At 42.8% G+C, this 20,239-nt stretch overlaps 2 protein-coding genes across 5 annotated transcripts in view; one reads left to right on the top strand and one right to left on the bottom strand.

Moving 5' to 3' along the window:
* The window catches only part of TMC5 (transmembrane channel like 5), a 47,684-nt gene extending 38,282 nt beyond the window's left edge, over positions 1-9,402 (top strand). For all 3 annotated transcript variants that reach the window (XM_078381238.1, XM_078381237.1, XM_072982879.2), the window contains exons 19-23: positions 2,390-2,468; positions 4,284-4,367; positions 7,224-7,328; positions 7,523-7,559; positions 8,324-9,402. In XM_078381238.1, the coding sequence (XP_078237364.1) occupies positions 2,390-2,468; positions 4,284-4,367; positions 7,224-7,328; positions 7,523-7,559; positions 8,324-8,433 (415 nt within the window). In that variant the 3' untranslated portion in view covers positions 8,434-9,402. The remainder of the gene's footprint in view (positions 1-2,389; positions 2,469-4,283; positions 4,368-7,223; positions 7,329-7,522; positions 7,560-8,323) is intronic.
* GDE1 (glycerophosphodiester phosphodiesterase 1) lies at positions 8,776-18,414 on the bottom strand. 2 transcript variants are annotated; one of them, XM_072982880.2, is made up of 6 exons: positions 17,974-18,414; positions 15,074-15,249; positions 13,433-13,538; positions 11,736-11,828; positions 10,893-11,104; positions 8,776-10,446 (listed from the first exon to the last, which is right to left on the bottom strand). In XM_072982880.2, exons 1-6 carry the CDS (start codon positions 18,226-18,228, stop codon positions 10,299-10,301), a joined length of 990 nt encoding a protein of 329 aa, XP_072838981.2. In that variant the 5' UTR covers positions 18,229-18,414; the 3' UTR covers positions 8,776-10,298. The 2 variants fall into 2 exon arrangements, with proteins under 2 accessions (XP_072838981.2, XP_072838982.2); XM_072982881.2 differs by having other exon boundaries at positions 15,074-15,245; positions 17,974-18,101.
* Positions 18,415-20,239: the final 1,825 nt, after the last annotated feature.

The following is a 20,239-nucleotide window of genomic DNA, read 5'->3' as shown; positions in this document are numbered from 1 at the left end:
TGAGGATGTGAGGGTACTAATGGTGGAAATTCAAAATAAGGCAGAAAAAGTGTTGATTGTTAATATATAAGCTCCCAATGAAAGTCAAGAACTGTTCAATGAAGAACTTCAAAAAGAAATAGTAATGAGAGAATACAAGGAGTATTGCATATTGGGAAATTTTAATGCCGTTTTGGATGGACATCTAGATATAAACTCAGGAAAAGGGTGTCAGCAACAAGATCACCTAAGAATCACTTGCTACCCGAACAGAGAGGTTCCAGGTATATGTGCACTCCTAATTCGCTGAGCAGAGTCTGAGTGACCCAGCCAGGACGTACACAAACCCCTTCCCGCAAGTCTGTTCTTGTAAGTGATTAAGAAAGAAAAATAAAAGAGAAAACTCATGGGCTTTGGAGTCTGCCAGGACGAACAAAGCTCAGGCAAAAGGACTCTGTAGCATTCTGTGGCCCAACTATTCTTCTGGAAGCAGGCTCAGCAGTTTTGCTGTTCAAGAGACCAAACTTAGGATTTTAAGAATAATTTTTTATTAGAAAAATAAAGTATTTAGAGATAATTCAGTTCGTTGCATAAGCAAAGCATAAGTTACCTTTCCATAAGATATTGCAGTTAGAATCTTAACAAAATTCATTTAGCAAAAATCAAATAAAATTCTAAAAAGCTTCTTGGAAGGCAGGCAAGAATTAGCCCCCTTCCTCTATTCTTTCTCTATATTACGTCTTAGCATAAAGCACTAAAAACTGGCATCTGAAACTGGAATCTCAATCCTCCATCCTAGTTCCTAATTCTAAGTTTATGTTTTATTGAATCTTAATTCAGTCCACCTCCTCCATTTTCTTCCTTATTGGCACTGCCCTTCTTCGTTCCTTCGAGGTGTTAACCAATAGGCGTAAAGCATCTCACTAGGTTGGATTAAAGGTATCGGAAATAGACATCTTACCTAATACCTTTGCAGATCATAGTCTTATCTCGGTGCAATTGGAAATGGGACTTGGATCTACATACTGGAGATTAAATACAACTCTATATATTGGAGATTAAATATAACCCTTTAAAAATTATATCCTTACAAAACAAATAACAGAAGAGATGGACATTTAAAAAAAAACTTTTAATACACTTCCAGAAATGTCAATGATTACAGTATGGGAAGGAAGTAAAGCTTTTCTTCTGGGTTTAATAATAAGATTCACAGCAAGAGGGGTGGTGGTGGCAAAATATCAAGATCTGGAAAATACATTGTTTTTGTGTGAAAAACAGTTAAAACCTAAGCAAGACACGATTGAGGATGCAGGTAAAATAATACAACATCAACTGAATATTCTGATGACAGAAGAAATGATGAAAAGAATAAAATTCACAATGCAAATAAACCAGGAAGGTGGTTGGCATATAAACTACGGAAAGAAAGAGGAAAATCTATAATTCAGAACTTGAAATATGAGGAAGGAGTGATAAAATCTAGAAAGGAAGTAATAAAGAGGATTGTAGAGAAATTTTATCAAAACTTTGAGGAAAAGGAGATCCCCAAAGGGAAACAAAGAATATCTGGGGGAACATAGTAATATAAAGCTGACAAGTGAACAGAAACAGATACTGAATGAGACATTTTCATTTAACGAAATAGTAGAAGCCTTCAGGAAGCAAAAGAATGGGAAATCCCCAGGAGGAGATGGGATTCTGGCAGAATATTAGAAAACATTTGAGGATATACTGCTTAAACCATATAAGAAACTACTAGAAGTTACAGGCCACATTTTGTTTACTTCTGATTCAAGAATGAGACCTCATATGCTAGGGGAGGGGTTTCAAGGAAACCAGGATGGTAGACCTGAATCTACCGATAGATCAGCAAGAATTTCTGATTCCCAGCTGACCAACAATGGTGTTTACAACAACAAGAGAGAGGATATGTAAAAGAGCTTGTAATCAATTAGAAATAACAAGCTACTGTACTTGAAATTCCTTTTTGCAGTAACTAAGGCATGTTACAATTGTAATGCAGCCGAAAGATCACTTTCCTTTCATTGTTTAACTTTAACTGGTTTAGTTACTTTTATAGTTGCAGGTAGTGTGGCTGTACTCTTTCAGTATGTTTTGTACCATGGACCAGTAGGTTGTAGGATTCAGATTTTAAAAAAAAATAAGTAAAAAGTAACAGTCTTACTTTCTTTTGAATAATGAGAAAATAGTTAGTGCTTTCTGGAGAGGCTGTAATTGTAATGGTGACCGATTACTTTTCAAGCTCTGAAAATAAGTCATGAGATCTAGCCTAACACTTGATTTGTGCCTAGTTTTTTTGTAAACAAAACAAAAACTTTGCAGATAATAATGGGGCATATTGTTTTCCGAAAAAAAGGATGCCTTTAATATCTTACCTCTGTTTTAGGATTATGTCATACCTCTACTGGCAAATCATAGATGGACGGAAAATGATGGTTAAACTACTACAAGAGCAGATCATTAATGTAAGTAGGCTATTAGGGAGCACCATACAGTACTTTTTACTGCCAAGTCCATGCATTAGACAGTTTTCTTGTACTGAGGAGGGCAGGACTAGATCTAGTATGGATTTAATGTGGAACCATTTTCTGGTCTGAAGGTTGAGGGTTGTCTTTGGACTGCAGCTCCTAGAATCCCTCCCTACTGTGTACATTATGTCGGGCTGATAAAAGCTGCGGACCAAAGACATCAAGAGGGCCATGGTGGCCCATCCCTGCACTAAGCAATGGACCCTCTCTAGCCCTGCAATCCCACGATTATTATTTGTCTTGTTCAAGAATATGGCTCTGCTTCCTTAGGAAGGAAACACATAATAACCATGGGGTATTTCACTGTTTGAAATTGGCTGTTTGGCCTCTGGCATTATATTTTGTATTTTTAAGCGTTCAATAAAAAGAGGACATGAGTAGACCATGTGCCTGTCACTCCTCTCCCAAAAGACACAGAAGCAATGAAAATCCTGATTTCTGATGAGTTAAAAGGCACAGCAGCCTCCTAGATATTTGCCTACCCCTTAAGAGAAGAGGCGGACACCTGCCACCCCTGACATATTTCAGAATTCCTCTGCAAGGGATCAGCTGAAAAAGCTGACGAGAGCAATGATCTGGCCCTCTTCCAGCCAGCCCACTGGAAGGGAGAGGGAATTGAGAACTTGGGGGGGGGGGACAATGTGTCAGAGAAATTAGGAAGAAAAGAAAAAGGGCATCTGTAAGATGGGCTGAAGCTACCACTGTCGCCAGCTTTGACCCTACCCACGACTGGCAGGCAACTCAAAGTTGATTATCCCCCAACAAAAGGCAGCCTCCACTTCGTTGGCAGGTAATCATAGGCAATGACTATTGATCTATTTTCTTTGTTTTATTGGATGCTTAAATATATATATAAGGGACGTGGTGGCGCGGTGGGCTAAACCGCAGAAGCCTGTGCTGCAAGGTCAGAAGCCCAAGCAGTCGTAAGATCGAATCCACGTGACAGAGTGAGCTCCCGTTGCTTTGTCCCAGCTCCCGCCAACCTAGTGGTTCGAAAGCATGCAAATGCAAGTAGATAAATAGGGACCACCTCGGTGGGAAGGTAACAGCGTTCCGTATCTAAGTCGCACTGGCCATGTGACCACGGAATATTGTCTTCGGACAAAACGCTGGCTCTATGGCTTGGAAACGGGGATGAGCACCGCTCCCTAGAGTCGAACACGACTGGACAACAATTGTCAAGGGGAACCTTTACCTTTACTTTTTAAATATATATAACTTAATGCCAGGAGTTCAACATCAATCAAACAGTAAATAGCAAATGGAGGGGGGTGGAATCCACCAGTGCCTGCATTGGGGCCAGTGAGAAGGATGAGTTGAGCGGTGCATTTGAGCCCAAGGAGGGAGCTTGGAAGCTCAAAAGCGCAGTACATAGACAAAGATGCAGATTATGGTCAACCTGTTTTTTGGGTTTATTTAAGGTACTTCTCTTGATACTGGAATGTGTTTCTGATCTGGTATGGGGCTGAGGCTGTTTCCATTTCATGGCAAACCCTAATCCACCAGTTTCTGTTTTCCTTCCAAGGAGTTGTTTGCAATGATAGCACTTTTTCTGAACTGAGACTGCTTACAGTTACAGTGGCTTTTTTCTCCTAAATAAAAGTAAATTTATTGCCTCATGTAGTTTCACCCTGAAGATAGCTCATTTCAGAAAGGAGGAAAAGAATGGTTCAGTGGAAAAAGGATCAGATCTGAAGATTTCTCTCCACCCAGCCCCAATGTTCTCTCATTTTCAAATTTCTTGATTTGTAGGAAGGCAAAGATAAAATGTTTCTACTGAAGAAATTACGTGCATTACAGGCATCTAAAATGCCACATCTGGGAGAGCAGCCAGAGGTTAGTTCTGCAAATGTGCACTTTTAAAATGTTGCATTATGAAACTGGAGAAGGAAAGGAAATTTCATCTTTCCAGAGAATGTAAAGGGTTCATTTACAATATATACTGGCTGTGGATTGTGGGAGTTGTAGTTCACCACATGCAGAGTGTGTTGGGTTGTGTAAACTTGGTGCAGTACATATACTTCAGCTTGTGGGGAGGTTAATTTTCTTTTACTGATTGCAAAGGCACAGCCTGTCCCTATAACATTAAAATAAGTAAATGTTTTATGTACATTTATGTGTATATGCATGTGTGAGAGAGAAACCATCATGGCTAAGGATTATGGGAACAGTAGTTCAGCATATCTGGAGCACACCAGATTAAGAGACTTTGTTCTAAAGAAAGAGCTTTTCTGAAAACAGGAATCATTCAGCTTCCTCTTGACTGTAATGTTGCTAAATATATGTTTTAAGAAAAGTTGAATGAATAGGGTGGTAAAGGGTGCCTCTGTTTGGAATTCAGCCAAGCCGTGCCTTCCTCCATTAAACTCCATTTTGAATCATCAGCTCATCCTCTAGTACAGGCGTTCCCAACCGTGGGTCCCCAGATATTCTTAGACGGGAACTCCCGGAAATCCTGGCCAGCACAGCTGGTGGCAAAGGCTTCTGGGAGTTTTAGTCCAAGAACATCTGGAGATACAAGGTTGGGAACCACTGTGCTAGTGGGTACATGGAGTCACAGTCTTCTTTAAATGGTTTAAATTTATCTTGCTTCCTCTTGAAGTCCACCTGCTATTGTGCCAGGGAAAAAAATCAGAGAGCCCCAGATAAGCTGCACCCATCCCTGGAGAGGTCTGATCTGTCCACGGTGACACATGCCTTAGTGACATCTTGGCTGGATTACTGCAATGCTCTCTATGTGGGGCTGCCTAGGGAAAGCATTTGGAAACTTCAGCAGGTCCAAAAGGCAGCAGCCAATGGCTGACTGAGGTTGGCCACAGGGATCGCAAACTCTCTCTGTTAAAGCAACTCCATTGGCTGCCAGTCCCTTCCTGGGTACAATCCAAGGGGTGGTTTTAACCTAGAAAGCCCCCAATGGCCTGGGCCCAAGCAATCCCAAAGACCGTATGTCCCCTCAGGAGCCGGCTTGGGTGTTCCAGTAATCTCTAAGTTGCACCCCCATCGCAGGTGCCTTTGGTGGGGGCCCGGCTGGCCCCTTCTGGGCAGTCCTGCTGCAAGCAGGCGGGTATTTTTCTCTTCAGGCCAGCTTTCCCTGAGGGAAGCGGCTTTTAAAATCCCGTGTTGTGCTTCACTGCTTTGAATGTTATTTTTTTCTTTTGCCCTTTTTTTTTTACCCTTTTCAGTGTAGTATTTGTTTGATCCTTTAAAATATCTGTATACTTACTGTTAGCTCTAAATACTGATCTTAACTATGTTAGCTGCTTTGAGTACTTTTTGGGGAGAAAGGTGAGGTGAAAATGTTTTAAATAAAAATAGACTTGGGGGCCTAGGCTATTGCAGTGATCAATCCTTTCTGGGTTTATAGGATGGCTGGCTGTTTCATGATGTTGGCAGTAGGTGGGGCTGGTGGACTCAAAAATACACAACATGCTTTGCCTTTTTCCATACTGTTTACTTATTTACTTATTTATTAAATTTATACCCCACCCATTCATACTGTGTTTTCCCAAATGTAAGACAGGGTCTTATATTAATTTCGCTCCAGAAAATGTATTAAGGGTTATTTTCAGGGGGTGTTTTATTTTTTTCATGTGCAACGATGTACAGTTATTCAAATACAGTCCTGTCATCTTCTTCTGGTTGCTGCACAAGGGTGGAAGGCGGGGTTTCACTTAACTGGGGCTTTTGGGGTATGCTGAAAAATCATACTAGGGCTTATTTTCAGGTTAGGGCTTATTTTCAGGGAAACAGGGTAGTTCATGAAAATTCTCATGCAGTCCCTACCTTTGCAATGTGAGGAATGCATATAGATTTAGGGTGCATGACTATGTATCACTTTGGGCAGCAGAGGCCTAATGCTTCTTTATACCATTTGATGGGGAACACCTCAGAGAAGATGCTATTATGCTCACACCCTGCTTGTGGTCACACCAGAGGTATCTTGTTGGCCCGTGTCTGATCAGAATGTCAGCTTAGAGAGGCCTGTGGCCTAGTACAGCACAGATCTTTTAGTGCTTTGGTGTTATGGTGGCTAGGCCTAGATGCAGAATGCACCCGCCTCTTTGACCAAAGGTTATCTTTCACACAAATCACGGCTGTCTTGATCCAGTTTCTAGTGAACCACAAGAGGCTGTCCAGGGTCCTGATTTCCCTATTTTAGGTGATATTTCAGTGCCTGAAGCGAACACCTGATATGTTTGCCTTTCTGCCTCACTCTTTATTTTACTGGGCTAGACAGCTTCTTCTCCTCCACTGGCCTTGTAAGTTGTTGTCCTCCTCCCGAGCTTCCTTCATAAATGTCACTGGCTAGTATTCCTGCCAACTCAACTTGCTTGTCAGCATCCATGTTTGTCTAAATGGGTGGTTACTTCTCTTGCTTGCTGGTTGCAACCCTCAACTGTGCCGCTGCTAATGAGATCCTATATACTGTACATTGCCTGATCTTGTCTCATCACAATATGAACCTCTCCCTCTTTTTATCTACCCATACTATGCCTAAGCAGAAGGCAGTTAATGGAAGACAGGCAGAAGATTCAATCCCTGGCTTTTCAGGTCGGGCAAAGGAAGATTCCTGCCTGAAACCCTGGATTTTTGTTGGCAAACGTAGGCAGCACAGAGGCGCCCGATTTAGTTGTAGAGTGAATTGCCCCTTTAAATGTAAGAGATACACCTAATCTTGTGCACTTCTTCCAGAGACGTTCATTGGTGCGCCGGCAACCTGAACAGCGAATGCATTTTCTATTGCCGAACTCCACTGAAAGCTCTCCAAGAATAAAGGAAAGAGACATGTATGATGAGGTAATGGCAAAAGCAAATGAGGGGGGAAGGCAAAGTGTGAAGACAGGAATTTTGAGGCACTTACTTTTCAACCAAAGTTCTTCTGTTAGGTGAAATGAGAGAGTGGGGGCTTTTCAAGTAAGGAGAGTTGAAAATAAGCTCACAAATCTTTGTTCTGTTTGTTAAATGGTTTTTAATGTTATTCTTCCACCTAGTTTGCCAGGACACCTGAAATGACCAGCTTCTCCTACGGTAAGCAGTTAATTCTAACCCTGCTAGACAAAATCAGGGCATAAAATGAGTCTCTGGGATTTTTCTACATGTGTAACATTGTTTGGATAGCAGGCCTGCATGTGCTCGTCAAAGGTCTCAAGGGAGACAGCCTGCTGAACGTGTGGTGCTGTTCAAATAAGCCAGAACCCTAGAACTATTTCCCTCTAAATCACAGTAGGCTAATGTGGTGACAAAAGGGTGACGTTCAGCAGGAAAAGTGTATTGGATCCCCAGTCTGGATAAGGGCCACATTCCAAACTAGGTCCCTATAGCTGCTTTTTCTTAAATATAAGTAACTTGTAAACACCGTTAAATAATATATTTGGTTTTGGGATCTGTGAACAATAGGACTTGAAGGTAAGCCATATTCCACAGGCGTTAATTAGAAAAACGTAACTTTCCATCCTGCCAGTAATCACACAGAGTTCTTTATTCGTGATGTCTGTGGAAGCCTACATGGTATGGACCTTCTGCATGGTGTAGCAGCCCCAATTAAACACATTGGATATAGAGAGGTGAATCTCTACAGAAGTCTAAGGAAGAAAATGTGCTTTCCTCAGATATCCATATGGAAGCATGGTAACAGGAGATCGGATTAAAGGAAGCTGAGTATTGTCAGGGACAGGATGAAAGGAAATCCCCTTTATGCACACTTTACATCGCTCATGTAACATCTGAGGGGGCTACCATCTAATCAGGTTTTTATGTTGCTATTTTACTATGTTTATCTTTGATTACAACAGTTAAAGAAGATGGGCATTCAGCCAGGAATGCTGGGACTTCTGAAGCTTTAACTTTGGCTCTGCGAGCTAGGCAAGAGGCTGAATGGGAAATGGATGATGAAGAAAGTTAATGAAATCAAAGATGTATAAAATGCAACAAGAAGCTGTCGCAGCTCAGAGCTCTGTTATTTGCACTAACATGTAGGAACGAAAAGAATTTTAAATACCAAGGGTTGTATTAAAATGACAAGTTTTCTGTGATTTCAATTTTGCTTTACTATGACTTTTGAAAGCCCAGTGCAATAGACGGAACACAGAATGAGCGTCTTCAGAAAACAGGAATCCCTGACCCCTCCCAAGTGCAAAATCTGCACTTGAGGCAACAGTGAGACTGAGCACCTTTTTCATGGAACTCTTTTTACTGGATTCAGTAATTTATCCCTTGATACTTGCCAAGTATAGCTCTGTAAACATTTGTAATCTTCTCTCCAAACTGCTTTATTTTTGCTGTTCTGAACTGAATGTTTTTACAGAATCTGAACAGGTATAAAGAATGATAAAGCAAGTTTGATTCTTTTAAATCCCAAATACACTGTGTTACTATTGTGAAATGTAAATCTGATCATATATTTCTTTCTTCATCTCTGCTTGAAGTAAATCTTTTGGACAGAACAATGACTGACATTACATCACTTCCAAAACAGATGCTGTAACTTTTAAACAGAAAGCTATTTTATCTGTTACTCTGCAGCTGCACACTTTGAATCATCTGACAAGGACCATCGTATTTCCCATATCAGTAGTGGCAGTTTTGGCCTGGCTTCTGCTCTCAGTTAGGCTGCCCGTCTGAACTCTAAACAAGAAACCAAATAATATTGAGGCTTGTGATTTGCTCCCTTTGCCCAGATCCTAATTTGTGGAAATATTCAAAACAGTTTCATCAGTAACCTTATCAGGAGCCAAATGCTGAATGTACCTGGACCCCTACATCTTGTATCTCTGTGAGTAAACTGTCTCATTTGAAAACTGTCTCGTTTGGAAAACAGTAACTATGTCCAGTCATGGATTGTTCATGCATAACTCAGTAACATACAATAAAAGCTGATGAAAAAATACAAATCAGGAACTGTAGATATGCACTCAGAAATTTCACAAACACCCCATTTTTCATGAGAGTGTCCTCTTTGGCATGACAACGATAGGACTGGATACATATACTCATCCCTTTTATATCCAGATGATTCAGAAAATAAGGAACTAAGGATGTGAACCCAAAAAGCATTTGATTACCTGGAATTATACATTCCTGTTAGGAAGATGCCCTCTTTCACAGGGCACTGAATTGCATCCATAGGAAAGCTCTCTTAGACTTAAGGCAAATTATTGTCCTTGATGTAATTCAGTACCCTCCAAATGCTAGAGCTATTTCACCAACCCTCATTTTTGTCATTAGCCCTTCAGACCTGCACAAAACATCAGAATAGGTATTGTAGAGATGCTAGATTTGGGGTTCATAGTTAAAACCCCTTCAGAATACATGCACAGGCTATTTTTGCCTTCCCTTAAACTGCTGTTTGATTTGGGATAAAGCTCATGCACTTTGGCTGCAGTTACAGGTTCTTTCATTCTCAAAAGAGAGTATCCTTCTCTTATTATGCTTCTAAATGCAGATGAATGAGTTCAAGTTATGTCAGTGATTTGTGAAGGCCTCATACCAAGCCTTTTTCAGAAAAAAATACATGGACCATTAACCCGGTTTGATTTTCCCCTTTAGGCTATGCAGTCATGTCTTACCAAGAATCTCAGATTAAAAGTGGCAGGAATCAAGTCCAAATCTACCAAGGAAAGAGACAACCTAATGCTACTTTTCAGCACAGTAAATATTGTCCCCAAAGAATCTGTGACCTTTGATCAAATGAATTCTTGACATTCCACTGCTTATGAACTTCAGTCTGCCTGAGGAAGCAAACCCAGAAGAATCCATATAAAGCTAAATTTAATAGTGAGGGTCACAGTCCTCTAGTAAACTGTCAGTAATATAACTGGTCTGGAGAACATTTTCATAGTACATTTTTTCAGCAAATGTGTTGACTGTCCAAGCAACAACTTGAACTCCTTTAGATGACCACTGATGCACGTACTCCCTGAAAAGAACAAGACAAAACTGATGTAACTGTATTGTGGTTTAAATACAAACAGTGCTTTCTTTTTAAAAATGTTCTCTAGTGTAGCAACATGCCCTTTTCTTGCTTATAACACACAGGTAGTCCTCCTCCAGTTTTTGTTTAGCCTCAGATGTTGCATTTGCTTAAATATATGAAAATATTTACTTACAACTGAAAAACATTTGCACATATCCTTGAATCAAATTTCCACATAGTTATACTTTGATCTTTTTGGAAAAAAACTGATCTCAGATGCTATGTTTGGAACACAGTGTTCTGCCTTCTCTTTTCTAAGACTAACCCTGTGTGACATATACCTAATTCTATTCCCTCATCCTCAATATTTTGAAAAATGCAGTAAGTAGCTGTGCATGGGGCAAATTACAGTAGCCTATTAAATCAAGGTGGGTTTTTTTTTTACTTACTGTGAAACATAATTTTTCTGAACCAGAAAAACTGAAACTCCACACAGGTGCCATAGGAAATTGTGCATGCTCCAGTCTACAATGACATCCAAGGCCATTGTCAGGTAATGTCTCCAATAGGACTCAAACCGAGGCCTTCCATCTCCAAAGTGACTAAAGCTCCACGGTCTGTGAGTAAGAGCGGTGATAACATTCCTGTCAGCTTTCCTCATCTAGAAAAGCAAACAGAGAAGCTGGAATGAAAGTGGTGATAGATCCAAAGACTGATATTACAAGACAGAGTTGCAAATAGCATTTGTGATTTCAGTATTGACTTTCACATTACACAATCTGGCTACACCTGGGCATGATAGACATTTTTAGAGAAAGAAATGTGACAACAAACGTACCAAGTTTCCTATAAAGATCTAGACATTTATACATACTTTGCATTCTTAGGGAGAAACATTACATTGATGAATTGGAAGCAACTGTTCTCAGGAATGAGTGTCAGATCACTTTTGAAATAACTTTGCATTGGTGTTTTAACACCACAAGTTTTTCTTATACTGATCTTGCAATGTAGTGGTGAATGTATGCAGCATAGTACTACAAAGTATTATCCTAAATTCTACTTATGGTGCTACACAGAAAAGCTGCACAATGTCCTTCTGATCGATAGTGCTAGAAGTTGTCTGTCTGGGAGCCCCTTAGACCCTGAAGGCTGCTTTTTCTTTTACATATGCACTCCATGTCCATAGAATGTAGTATTGTGTGCCCCTAACACAAATGGTACCCAAACTGAAATCCTCTGAACATCCAGAAATATGGAGGCAGTAACACAAAACAAAATGGAAAATTTACCTTATAGACAACATCTGGCATAAAAGAGCAAACGACGCTAGTGTTATATAGTTGAGGATATTCCTGGTAGAGGCGTTTTAGGGCTGCAACTGCCTGCCAGAAAACAAGTTACATGAAATATAAGCAAAGCAGCAAAAGAAATTGTTACAGCCTGTGAAGTCACTGATGAAAGGAGCATTACGAGCATTATGTCAGATGCAGAACTGATTTTGGTTCGCAGTTGTTAAAAGCACTTTCAGTCTTCAGAATGTTATTGTATTGGCATTTTTGCAGTGTATAGCAGAAGATAAAAGCAAAGCAAAAAAAGCAGAGTGTGCTGCTTATATGTCGCGCCATAGCACTTAAAGTACTCTCTAGGCAGTTTACAAGTTTATTATGCAGGTTCCACATTAGCCCCCAGCAAGCTGGTATTCATTTTAATGACCTGGGAAGGACAGAAGGCAGAGTCAGCCTTGAGCTGGCTACCTGGGATTGAACCCCAGGTTGTGAGCAGTTTTGGCTGCAGTACAGCAGTTTAACCACTGCACCACAGGGCATATCTTGCAAAAGAATGTCAGTGGTTTGCAAGATGTGCAAACCCTGGTATAGTATGTCCTAATGTAGTTCAGTGAAAAATACATTTGGTTGGCACACTGCCTGGCTTCATTTGGAGAACACACCTGTAAGAATGGCCTGTAGCTCATGGTAGAAGGTTCCATGTTCAATCCCTGGCAGTGTCACTTAATTCAAGTATTATTGTTCCAGTAGCAGGGCTGCTCTATGGCTTTAGAGAGTTACTGCCTCTTGAAATAAAAGCGTCTAGACCAGTGGTTCCCAACCCTTGGGTAACCCAGGGGTTCTTGGACTGCAATTCCCAGAAACCCCAGCACAGCTAGTGATGAAAGAAAGCTGGGAAATGCAGTCCAAGAACACCTGGCTTACCCAAGGTGGATCAAGGGTATTAGGCAACTTTATAAGTACAGTGGTGCCTCGCATAGCTAACGCTTCGCTATGTGATGAAACCGCACAACGATGGGTCCCGGGCCATCGCTGGAGCGTTCGCTCAGCGATGGCCCCTATGGGCTTTTTTCGCTATGCGATGATCGCGCGGACGCGATCAAAGCATAGCGAACAGCTGATCAGTGGTTCCAAAATGGCCGCCGCTAAAACAAAATGGCGACCACTGTTTTGCCTCACTAACGAGGCATCCAAAATGGCCGCCGCAATGGAGAAAACTCGCAGAACGGTGAGTTTTAAGCCCATAGGAACGTATTAAATCAGTTTTAATACGTTCCTATGGGCTTTTTTGTTTCACTTAGCGATGGATTCGCTGAGCGAGGGTTAATCCGGAACGGATTAACCTCGCTAAGCGAGGCACCACTGTACAAATTTTATGCTATAAGTACACATCTATATTTTGCTAAAAACTGGTTGCTGTTTCCCAAACAGCTTCTTTAACTCATTCTATGAGGTATAGAAAAATAACATTTGAGCTTATTTTAAGTAGTTTTCCCCATGAAAACTTACATTAAAAATAAAAATAAAACATGCTTTTAATTATAGCCAGTCACTCCAGTCAAGATGGGAAAAAACAAGTGGTTGAAAACTGCATTAACATTTTATCAAGAAAGAGCTCTGTCTTTTATAGGCTCAAGTGAATGAGCACTACCATGAGTTGTTCTCAGAATCTGAGGCTTCACACTGGAAGAAAAGCGTACCTGATCAGCGTGGCCCTTCACATCAAAATAGATTATGAGGTTGTAACGTATACTTTCCAAAACAGCTTCTTCCAATGTTGGTATTTTTATCCCACGATAATCCCTCCTACAAAAAAAAGAACAAGAAAACTTCAGTACTGTAGTGTGTATTTAGCCCAGAAAAAGGTACTGTAGGCATCAAAAAAGGTACTGTAGTTCTATCCACACCATCTCCAGCCATATTCTGGAGTATGGTTTTGGACACCATAAAGATTTCTGACACTGTAAATTGGTCTTTAAGGTACCATAAGACCCAACTATCTGTCCAGAAGCTGTAATGCAGAGAACACTGAGCAGATGTCCCACATTAAAGTCAATCTGAACAGTTATGTCTCTTTACGGGACCTTAATATTGAAAGATAGAATCACAGAAGTTTTTCCCAAAGTATCAAACTGACTTTACTTTATATAACATTACATTTTATTGTTGAGATCTATGCTTTTGGATGCAAAGGGATATCATATGGCTATTATTTCTGCAATTATCCTTTTGAGAACAAATCTGGTTGCAAGAAGGAACCATCTGTGTTGGCCTGTTTCTCTAAAATAGAATGGTTCTGTTTCTCCACATATTTTCTACAAAGCCTTCTTAAGCTGAGACAGAACAACCCAAGATCAGCCTATAGGTTTCAAAGCAGGCTAGGGACTTGAAGCCATATCTCATGGGAACCAGTTCTCCCCAGTCCAATACAGTGGTGCCTCGCTTAACGAGCACACCGTTTAACGACGAATCCGCATACCTTACCGATCTTCGCATTGCGATGTTAGGGAAACAGCTGATCGGCGGTTCCAAAATGGCCGCCGGATCAAGGAAATGGCCGCCCGCAGCATTTTCGCACCCTGCCCTCGCTTACCGAGGCAGCGAAAATGGCGGCTGGATGGGGAATCTTCGCTTACCGGTGAGTTTTCCCCCCATAGGAATGCATTAAGCAGAGTTTAATGCATTCCTATGGGGTTTTACGTTCCGTTTAGCGATGTTTCCGGATTGCGACGCTTTTCCTGGAACGGATTAACGTCGCCATGCGGGGCACCACTGTATTATAGTACTATACACTGGCATATTTAAGTGAAAATGAATTCTACTGATTACTGTGGCATTACCTGCACAGAATCATGCTACAGTGGTACGTCCCTTAACGAGCACACCGTTTAACGATGAATCCGCATAGCAATGCGGATTTTGCGATCGTTTTTACGATCGCATTGCGATGTTTTAATAGGTAAAACATCGCATTGCGATGATCGGTAAGCGTTTCGCTTACCGATCTTTGCATTGCAATGTTTTAGAAACAGCTGATCGGCGGTTTCAAACTGGCCACCGGATGAAGAAAATGGCTGCCCATGTGTTTTCGCGCCGATTCCTCACTTAGCAAGGCGGCGAAAATGGCGGCCCTATGGAGGATTCCCGCTTAGTGGTGAGTTTACCCCCCATAGGAGTGCATTAAATGGAGTTTTTCTTTTCGTATAGTGATGTTTCCGGATAGCAACGTTTTTCCTGGAACGGATTAACATCGCTATGCGGGGCACCACTGTATAAGAGAATGAAAGGAAAAGACTGTGTTTCTGAATACTGAGGAGTGGTTTTCTGGATTGCTTTCTTACCATAATCTATGTTTAGCAGCTGGATTAAATTTTCTAATCTCAGCAAATGTCAAATCACGTAAACTTCCAGATCCATCCGTGGTCCTGTCTACTGTGCTGTCATGCATCAGGATAGGAATGCCATCAGCAGTGAATTCAATGTCAATTTCCACACCTGTTGCTCCATTCTCAGCTGCCTTAATAAATAAAGACAAAATTCTTTAAACTGGAAAGTAACAATATATATTTTGCATTTTAATGTACATTTCACTAACATCACACGGAAAGGAAAAAAATAGAACATATCTATAAGCCATGGCTAAGCTTGTCTATAGAACTTCTAGCAGCTTTAAATATTATTAACCAAGATAACTCTTTGGCAAATTGTGGTTGCCAAGCAATCTGTAAAAGCTCTTATCCTCCATGGAGAAACACCTTTCAGAAGGTGCTCCTAAAGGCTTTGCAACCTGTCCTTCTGACCGTTGCTCTAATGAGTTCCCTGAGGTTATGAATCCTACCCCTACCGCCGTTGTTTAATAAGAATAAAACCAAAGGTGAGGTTATCTGGAGATTAATAATTAAATGTCTCCAATAGGTGGGTAAGAACATCCAGTCTATTATTTTTGTCCCACCTGGATTCTGGGGATAGAATGAAAACACCAGCTGGGCTGTGATGGTGGGGCCAGGTCCTCTCCCATGGGCTCTATTGACTCAGCAGGTGGGTTAACAGATGCAGTAGGTATTATTGAGACAATAAACTGTTTACAGAGGTTCTTTTCACTGGTTCCAATTAGTCATCTGTCCTGGGCCCTGGTTAGGTTCACTGGACTCTATCCTTAACAGTCCATAGCTGGGACTGAGTTGACCTCACCAGCTCCAGCATCTGGGCCCTTTTCAATAACAGCTGGTATGCCTGAGCAGAAACTGGCACTCTAGCCACAGCTCCTCCTCCCTCTCCTGAGCCAACTGCCCCAACCAATGGTGCTGGTGGCGGTGCCTTAAGTGTTGTTTTTGAGTGAGGAGGGGGCACCTTTGTTGGGGTGCTAAGGGCAACGCAGCTGGTCCTGGCTCATTAGCTCCCAGCCTCTGGTGAGCTAATACACCAGCCTAGGGGGCCAGAATACAAAGAGGGACAGCCACCTCCCCTCCCAGGAAGCAGAACATCAATTATTGGTCCTCCAGCCAGTCTAGCCAGCGCCACTCCTCTTCCTCCTTTATTTCCCCCCTCCCCAGCTGGTCCCACCTGCTCCTTCCAGACTGCCAGCTGCCCCAGAACTTTTCCCTTGGGCCCATCATTCCTCCGCCTTCCTCTCCTTCTCCTCCCACAGGTGTCTGTGGTATCCTCCTTCAGGATGCTTTAGATACGGGGTCTTGGGAAAGTCCCGTGGGTGAGGGAGACGGCCTGCTTGGGACAGCAGAACTGCCCCTCTTATAGATGGACTCAGTGGGCTTTCATGCACTGTGACTTAGCCCACATGTGGCAGAAATGCTTTTGATCAACAGGAAAAGCGACAATGATCTACAGTTTTTTTAGAAGTTGTCTGCTTCACAGATAAAATGTGCTATTTATTATGTATTTTGATGTGCTGAATTCAAATATGACAATCAAAACAACTGTCTAGCTACTGCTTTCAATATATTTAAGTTTTTATATTTTATGTCTATGTATACTGTATAGATAATAGTTTTTATCATAAATTGTACACCTTGGTCTTTTCATGTGTTTATAGTTGTTCTATAGTTGTAAAGCAACTCCTCCCACACGGGCAAAATTAATCCTTCTTCCCCTTCTCCCTCTCTCTTCCACTAGGCAGATTTCAATCTTCTCCTCTTTCCCCTTTGATTCCTTCCTTTTCTCCTCCTCTACATTCAACTCCTCACTTTCTCTTGTCTTCCCTACTTCTATATCTCTTTTCTGCTCAGATGGCTCTACCTGAGGGGACAGCTCACTCTGTTCTTTCTCCTTTGGGTTTACTGCTCCTTCACAACAGGTTAGCTCTACCTCTGAAGGCTCAGAAATACTTTTGAGGCTTAGAAACACCAGCATGCAATACAGTATTGGATCGCTCCTTCCCAGGCTGTTTATACATATACGATATGCCAGGATCCGGCATTCTTTGAGGAGTGTTTGCTGGTATAAAATGTTTCTTTTAAGGTGCTATGCTGGGGCCTGTATGCTGGGATTATTCAACCTACAATAAACCTTGCTTAGATCTGAAGTTCACTACTTCTTATCATTGTTAAAGGCATATGTTGGGCTGTAGCTCCCCCAGATGTTGCCAGGCTGACTTTGTAACAACTCATCATGTGTTGCGCCGGGAGAAGTCAACAGGAATCCAAAACATCCGCTCTATGATTCCCCCCCCCCCCTTTCTCCTTTACTCTCTGCCTCTCTTGTCTCCAGATCTGGCAGGTGGGACTCCATCTTAGTGTAAATTCGGTATCTAGGCTAGAACAAATAAGAGTATATAGGGCAAAAACACATTCTGCCTTAAGGTATTAAGAATATTTGCCCTGCGTTAATTAACACATTGGAGGATCTACTACAGTACTGCTAAGTAGAAACACTTTAATCAAAAAGGTATTGATAGTAATTCATGGTTGAACCGTATTAGAAGCTCTTTGGGGTTGTCGTTTGTAGAAAAGCAAAGCAAGACTGAACTAGCAGAACGCAATGCTATTTTACTTTTTTTAATAGAGAAAAAAGCATGCAATGTGCTGTTACAAACCTTCCCGCCGAACCCCCCCCCCTTTCCTGGAGCTGTCCCCCCCCCCTCCGACCTCTGCTTGGGAAGGCGGGAGGGTCGAGCTCCGGCGGGGGGGGAGGGGGCACAGAGTGCGCGCGCCCGCCTTCTCCCCCCTCCCCCTCCCGGCCCCCCCCTCCGCCTTCCTCGCCGGCCGCGCCGGGGGGGGGCGCTGACCTGTCGGAGGGCAGCCACCGTGTTCTCGGGCGCGTCGTGCCCGCCGCCGCGGTGGGCGATGCGGGCCGGGCTGCCCCGCGGCTGCACCACCAGCTGGGCTCGCTGGAGGGAGGCCGGCTCGAGGCTGAAGAGGCGCAGCGCCAAGTAGGCGCCGCCCGTCAGCAGGCAGGAGGCCGCCAAGCTCCGGGTCAGCGCCAGCGCCGCCAGAAGCAGCGAGGAGAAGGCGGCGGCCAGGCCTTCGGAGAAACAAAACATGACGGAAGCCGGCCGGGCGGGCGGGCGGTGGCGGCTGAGGAGACTCGACCCCCCTCCCCCCTCCGCCGCCCTCAGAAGACGGGCGCTCGCTCGCGCGGCCGGAGCCGCCAACCGTCGCCCCTTCGGCCTTTGGCCGCACAATCCCCTCACGGCGCCCGGCTCCCCCTGCCAGCCAATCCCGTCCCTCAGTCTCCGGCTCCCAGCCAGCCAATCGAAATCTAAGGACCGAGGAAGACGTTGGGGGGGCGGGGCGGGGCGTCTTCGGGACTCGGGCGATTCCGGAGACGCTCGGGAGTTCCGACCTTACCGAGCGGCGATTTCCCCCCCCCCCCCCATTTGAATCCCACGGAATCAGAACCTTCCTTATTGGATCGCTCCTTCCCAGGCCGTGTATACGTATACGATCTTAAAAACATACAAGGATCGCTCCATGATGACACAGCACGGCTTTTTCAAAATCACAAATTATGTTGACACTTATTGGCTTCTTTTTCTTTATAATTGTCCTGTTGTTGTTTAGTTGTTAAGTCATGTCCGTCTCTTCGTCACCCCATGGACCAGAGCAGGCCAGGCCCTCCTGTCTGAGAGCTGCAGTCCAAGAACATCTGGGGACCCACAGTCGGGAACCACAACTAGAAGAATGCTTTGATGATTGCTCAGACCTCGCTGCTCACAGGCTGTTTTGCCATGTATGAGGATACACGTATACATCCATCACCAAGAAAGCCATACGAATCGTCATCTAAGAAACTAAGAAAAGCTTGGCTGGATCAAATCAGAGGCCTTATCTAAGAGGGATAGCTTGCAGGGCGAGTGCAAAACTCAACCCAAAATTTTAGGGCACTCCTTGTGCTTTAATCACATGTTGCCTATTGCATGTAGCCTGTCATTCTGTTCCCAGCATGGCCAGCCAAATGCTCAGGATGCTCACAAGCAGGATGTGTGCATAGAACTAATCCTATTAGGCAGAGGGAACCAATAACAAAAGATGATGGGGGGAACGTGATGGCTCTTCCAACTGTTCCGGGGGAATTTCCCAATTTGTTTCCCTCTACTGGAGAACAGAGCTTTGTGTGCCCACTGATGAACCTGCTGTGGACCTCCTAAACGAGGCTGCTACCGTGGATGTGGTATTGAATACATTATTTCATTGCAAATGTTGAAGGATGATTTGCGGTATGTTACAACCTAGTTGTCTTCTGTATGTGGAACTAGGAGGCAGCACCACCTTGTTCTCATCCTGAGACAGTAAAATACCTCTGGCATCAAAATGCCTTTGGCCTGGCCTGTATCTGCATAAAAGCCCTCTCATATTGACCACTTCTTACATATGTGATAAGAGACAGCATGCCATTGAATTTTGGCAACAGGAGATGACTTTTGCACTCATACAGATTACAAGGAAGTGCATCGCCTCCCCATTCCAAGCACAGAAGCCAACTAGACTGGCTCTGATCTCTTTATCCAGCATGAATTATCCTCTGGCTAGTGTGGTATTAAATTTTTTATCCTCCATTAATCCTCTATTAAAGCTGTCTTACATTCACATCGGAGGTAATGAATTCTGTAGCTGAACTATATGCTATGTGAAAACTTAACTGTTTTCTGTTTTGAATATCCTACTTTCTAGCTTAATTAGACGAGCTCACTCTCTAGTATTACTTTCCTTGGTTGTCAGATACAGAAAGAAACTATACAGTATGGGGGAAGATGGGGTAGCATTCCCCAGCAATGTCTGAGAATCTAGTGGGTACTTGTGTAACTGCTATTGCAGAGTTTTGGATTTCTGGAAAAAAAATCTCTTTTGCTACATAGTAGAAGTACTGTACAGCGAGCCACAGAAGAGAATAAGTACAGGTTCCTCAGAGTCCACTCTTTTCTCATTAACCAGCACGCACTCTGGCATAACTTCCTCAGACATTTGGAGGAGAAAAAAAAAATAAAAATGGTTCTTTATTTACAGTTACTTGAAATTACAGGTGTGTATACTGCTTTCTTTACTGCACACAGA

The sequence above is a fragment of the Pogona vitticeps genome, chromosome 13 (assembly GCF_051106095.1).
Source record: "Pogona vitticeps strain Pit_001003342236 chromosome 13, PviZW2.1, whole genome shotgun sequence".
NCBI lineage: Eukaryota > Metazoa > Chordata > Lepidosauria > Squamata > Agamidae > Pogona > Pogona vitticeps.
Note: the sequence above shows the minus strand (reverse complement) of the source record. Positions and strands in the feature narration are given on the sequence as shown.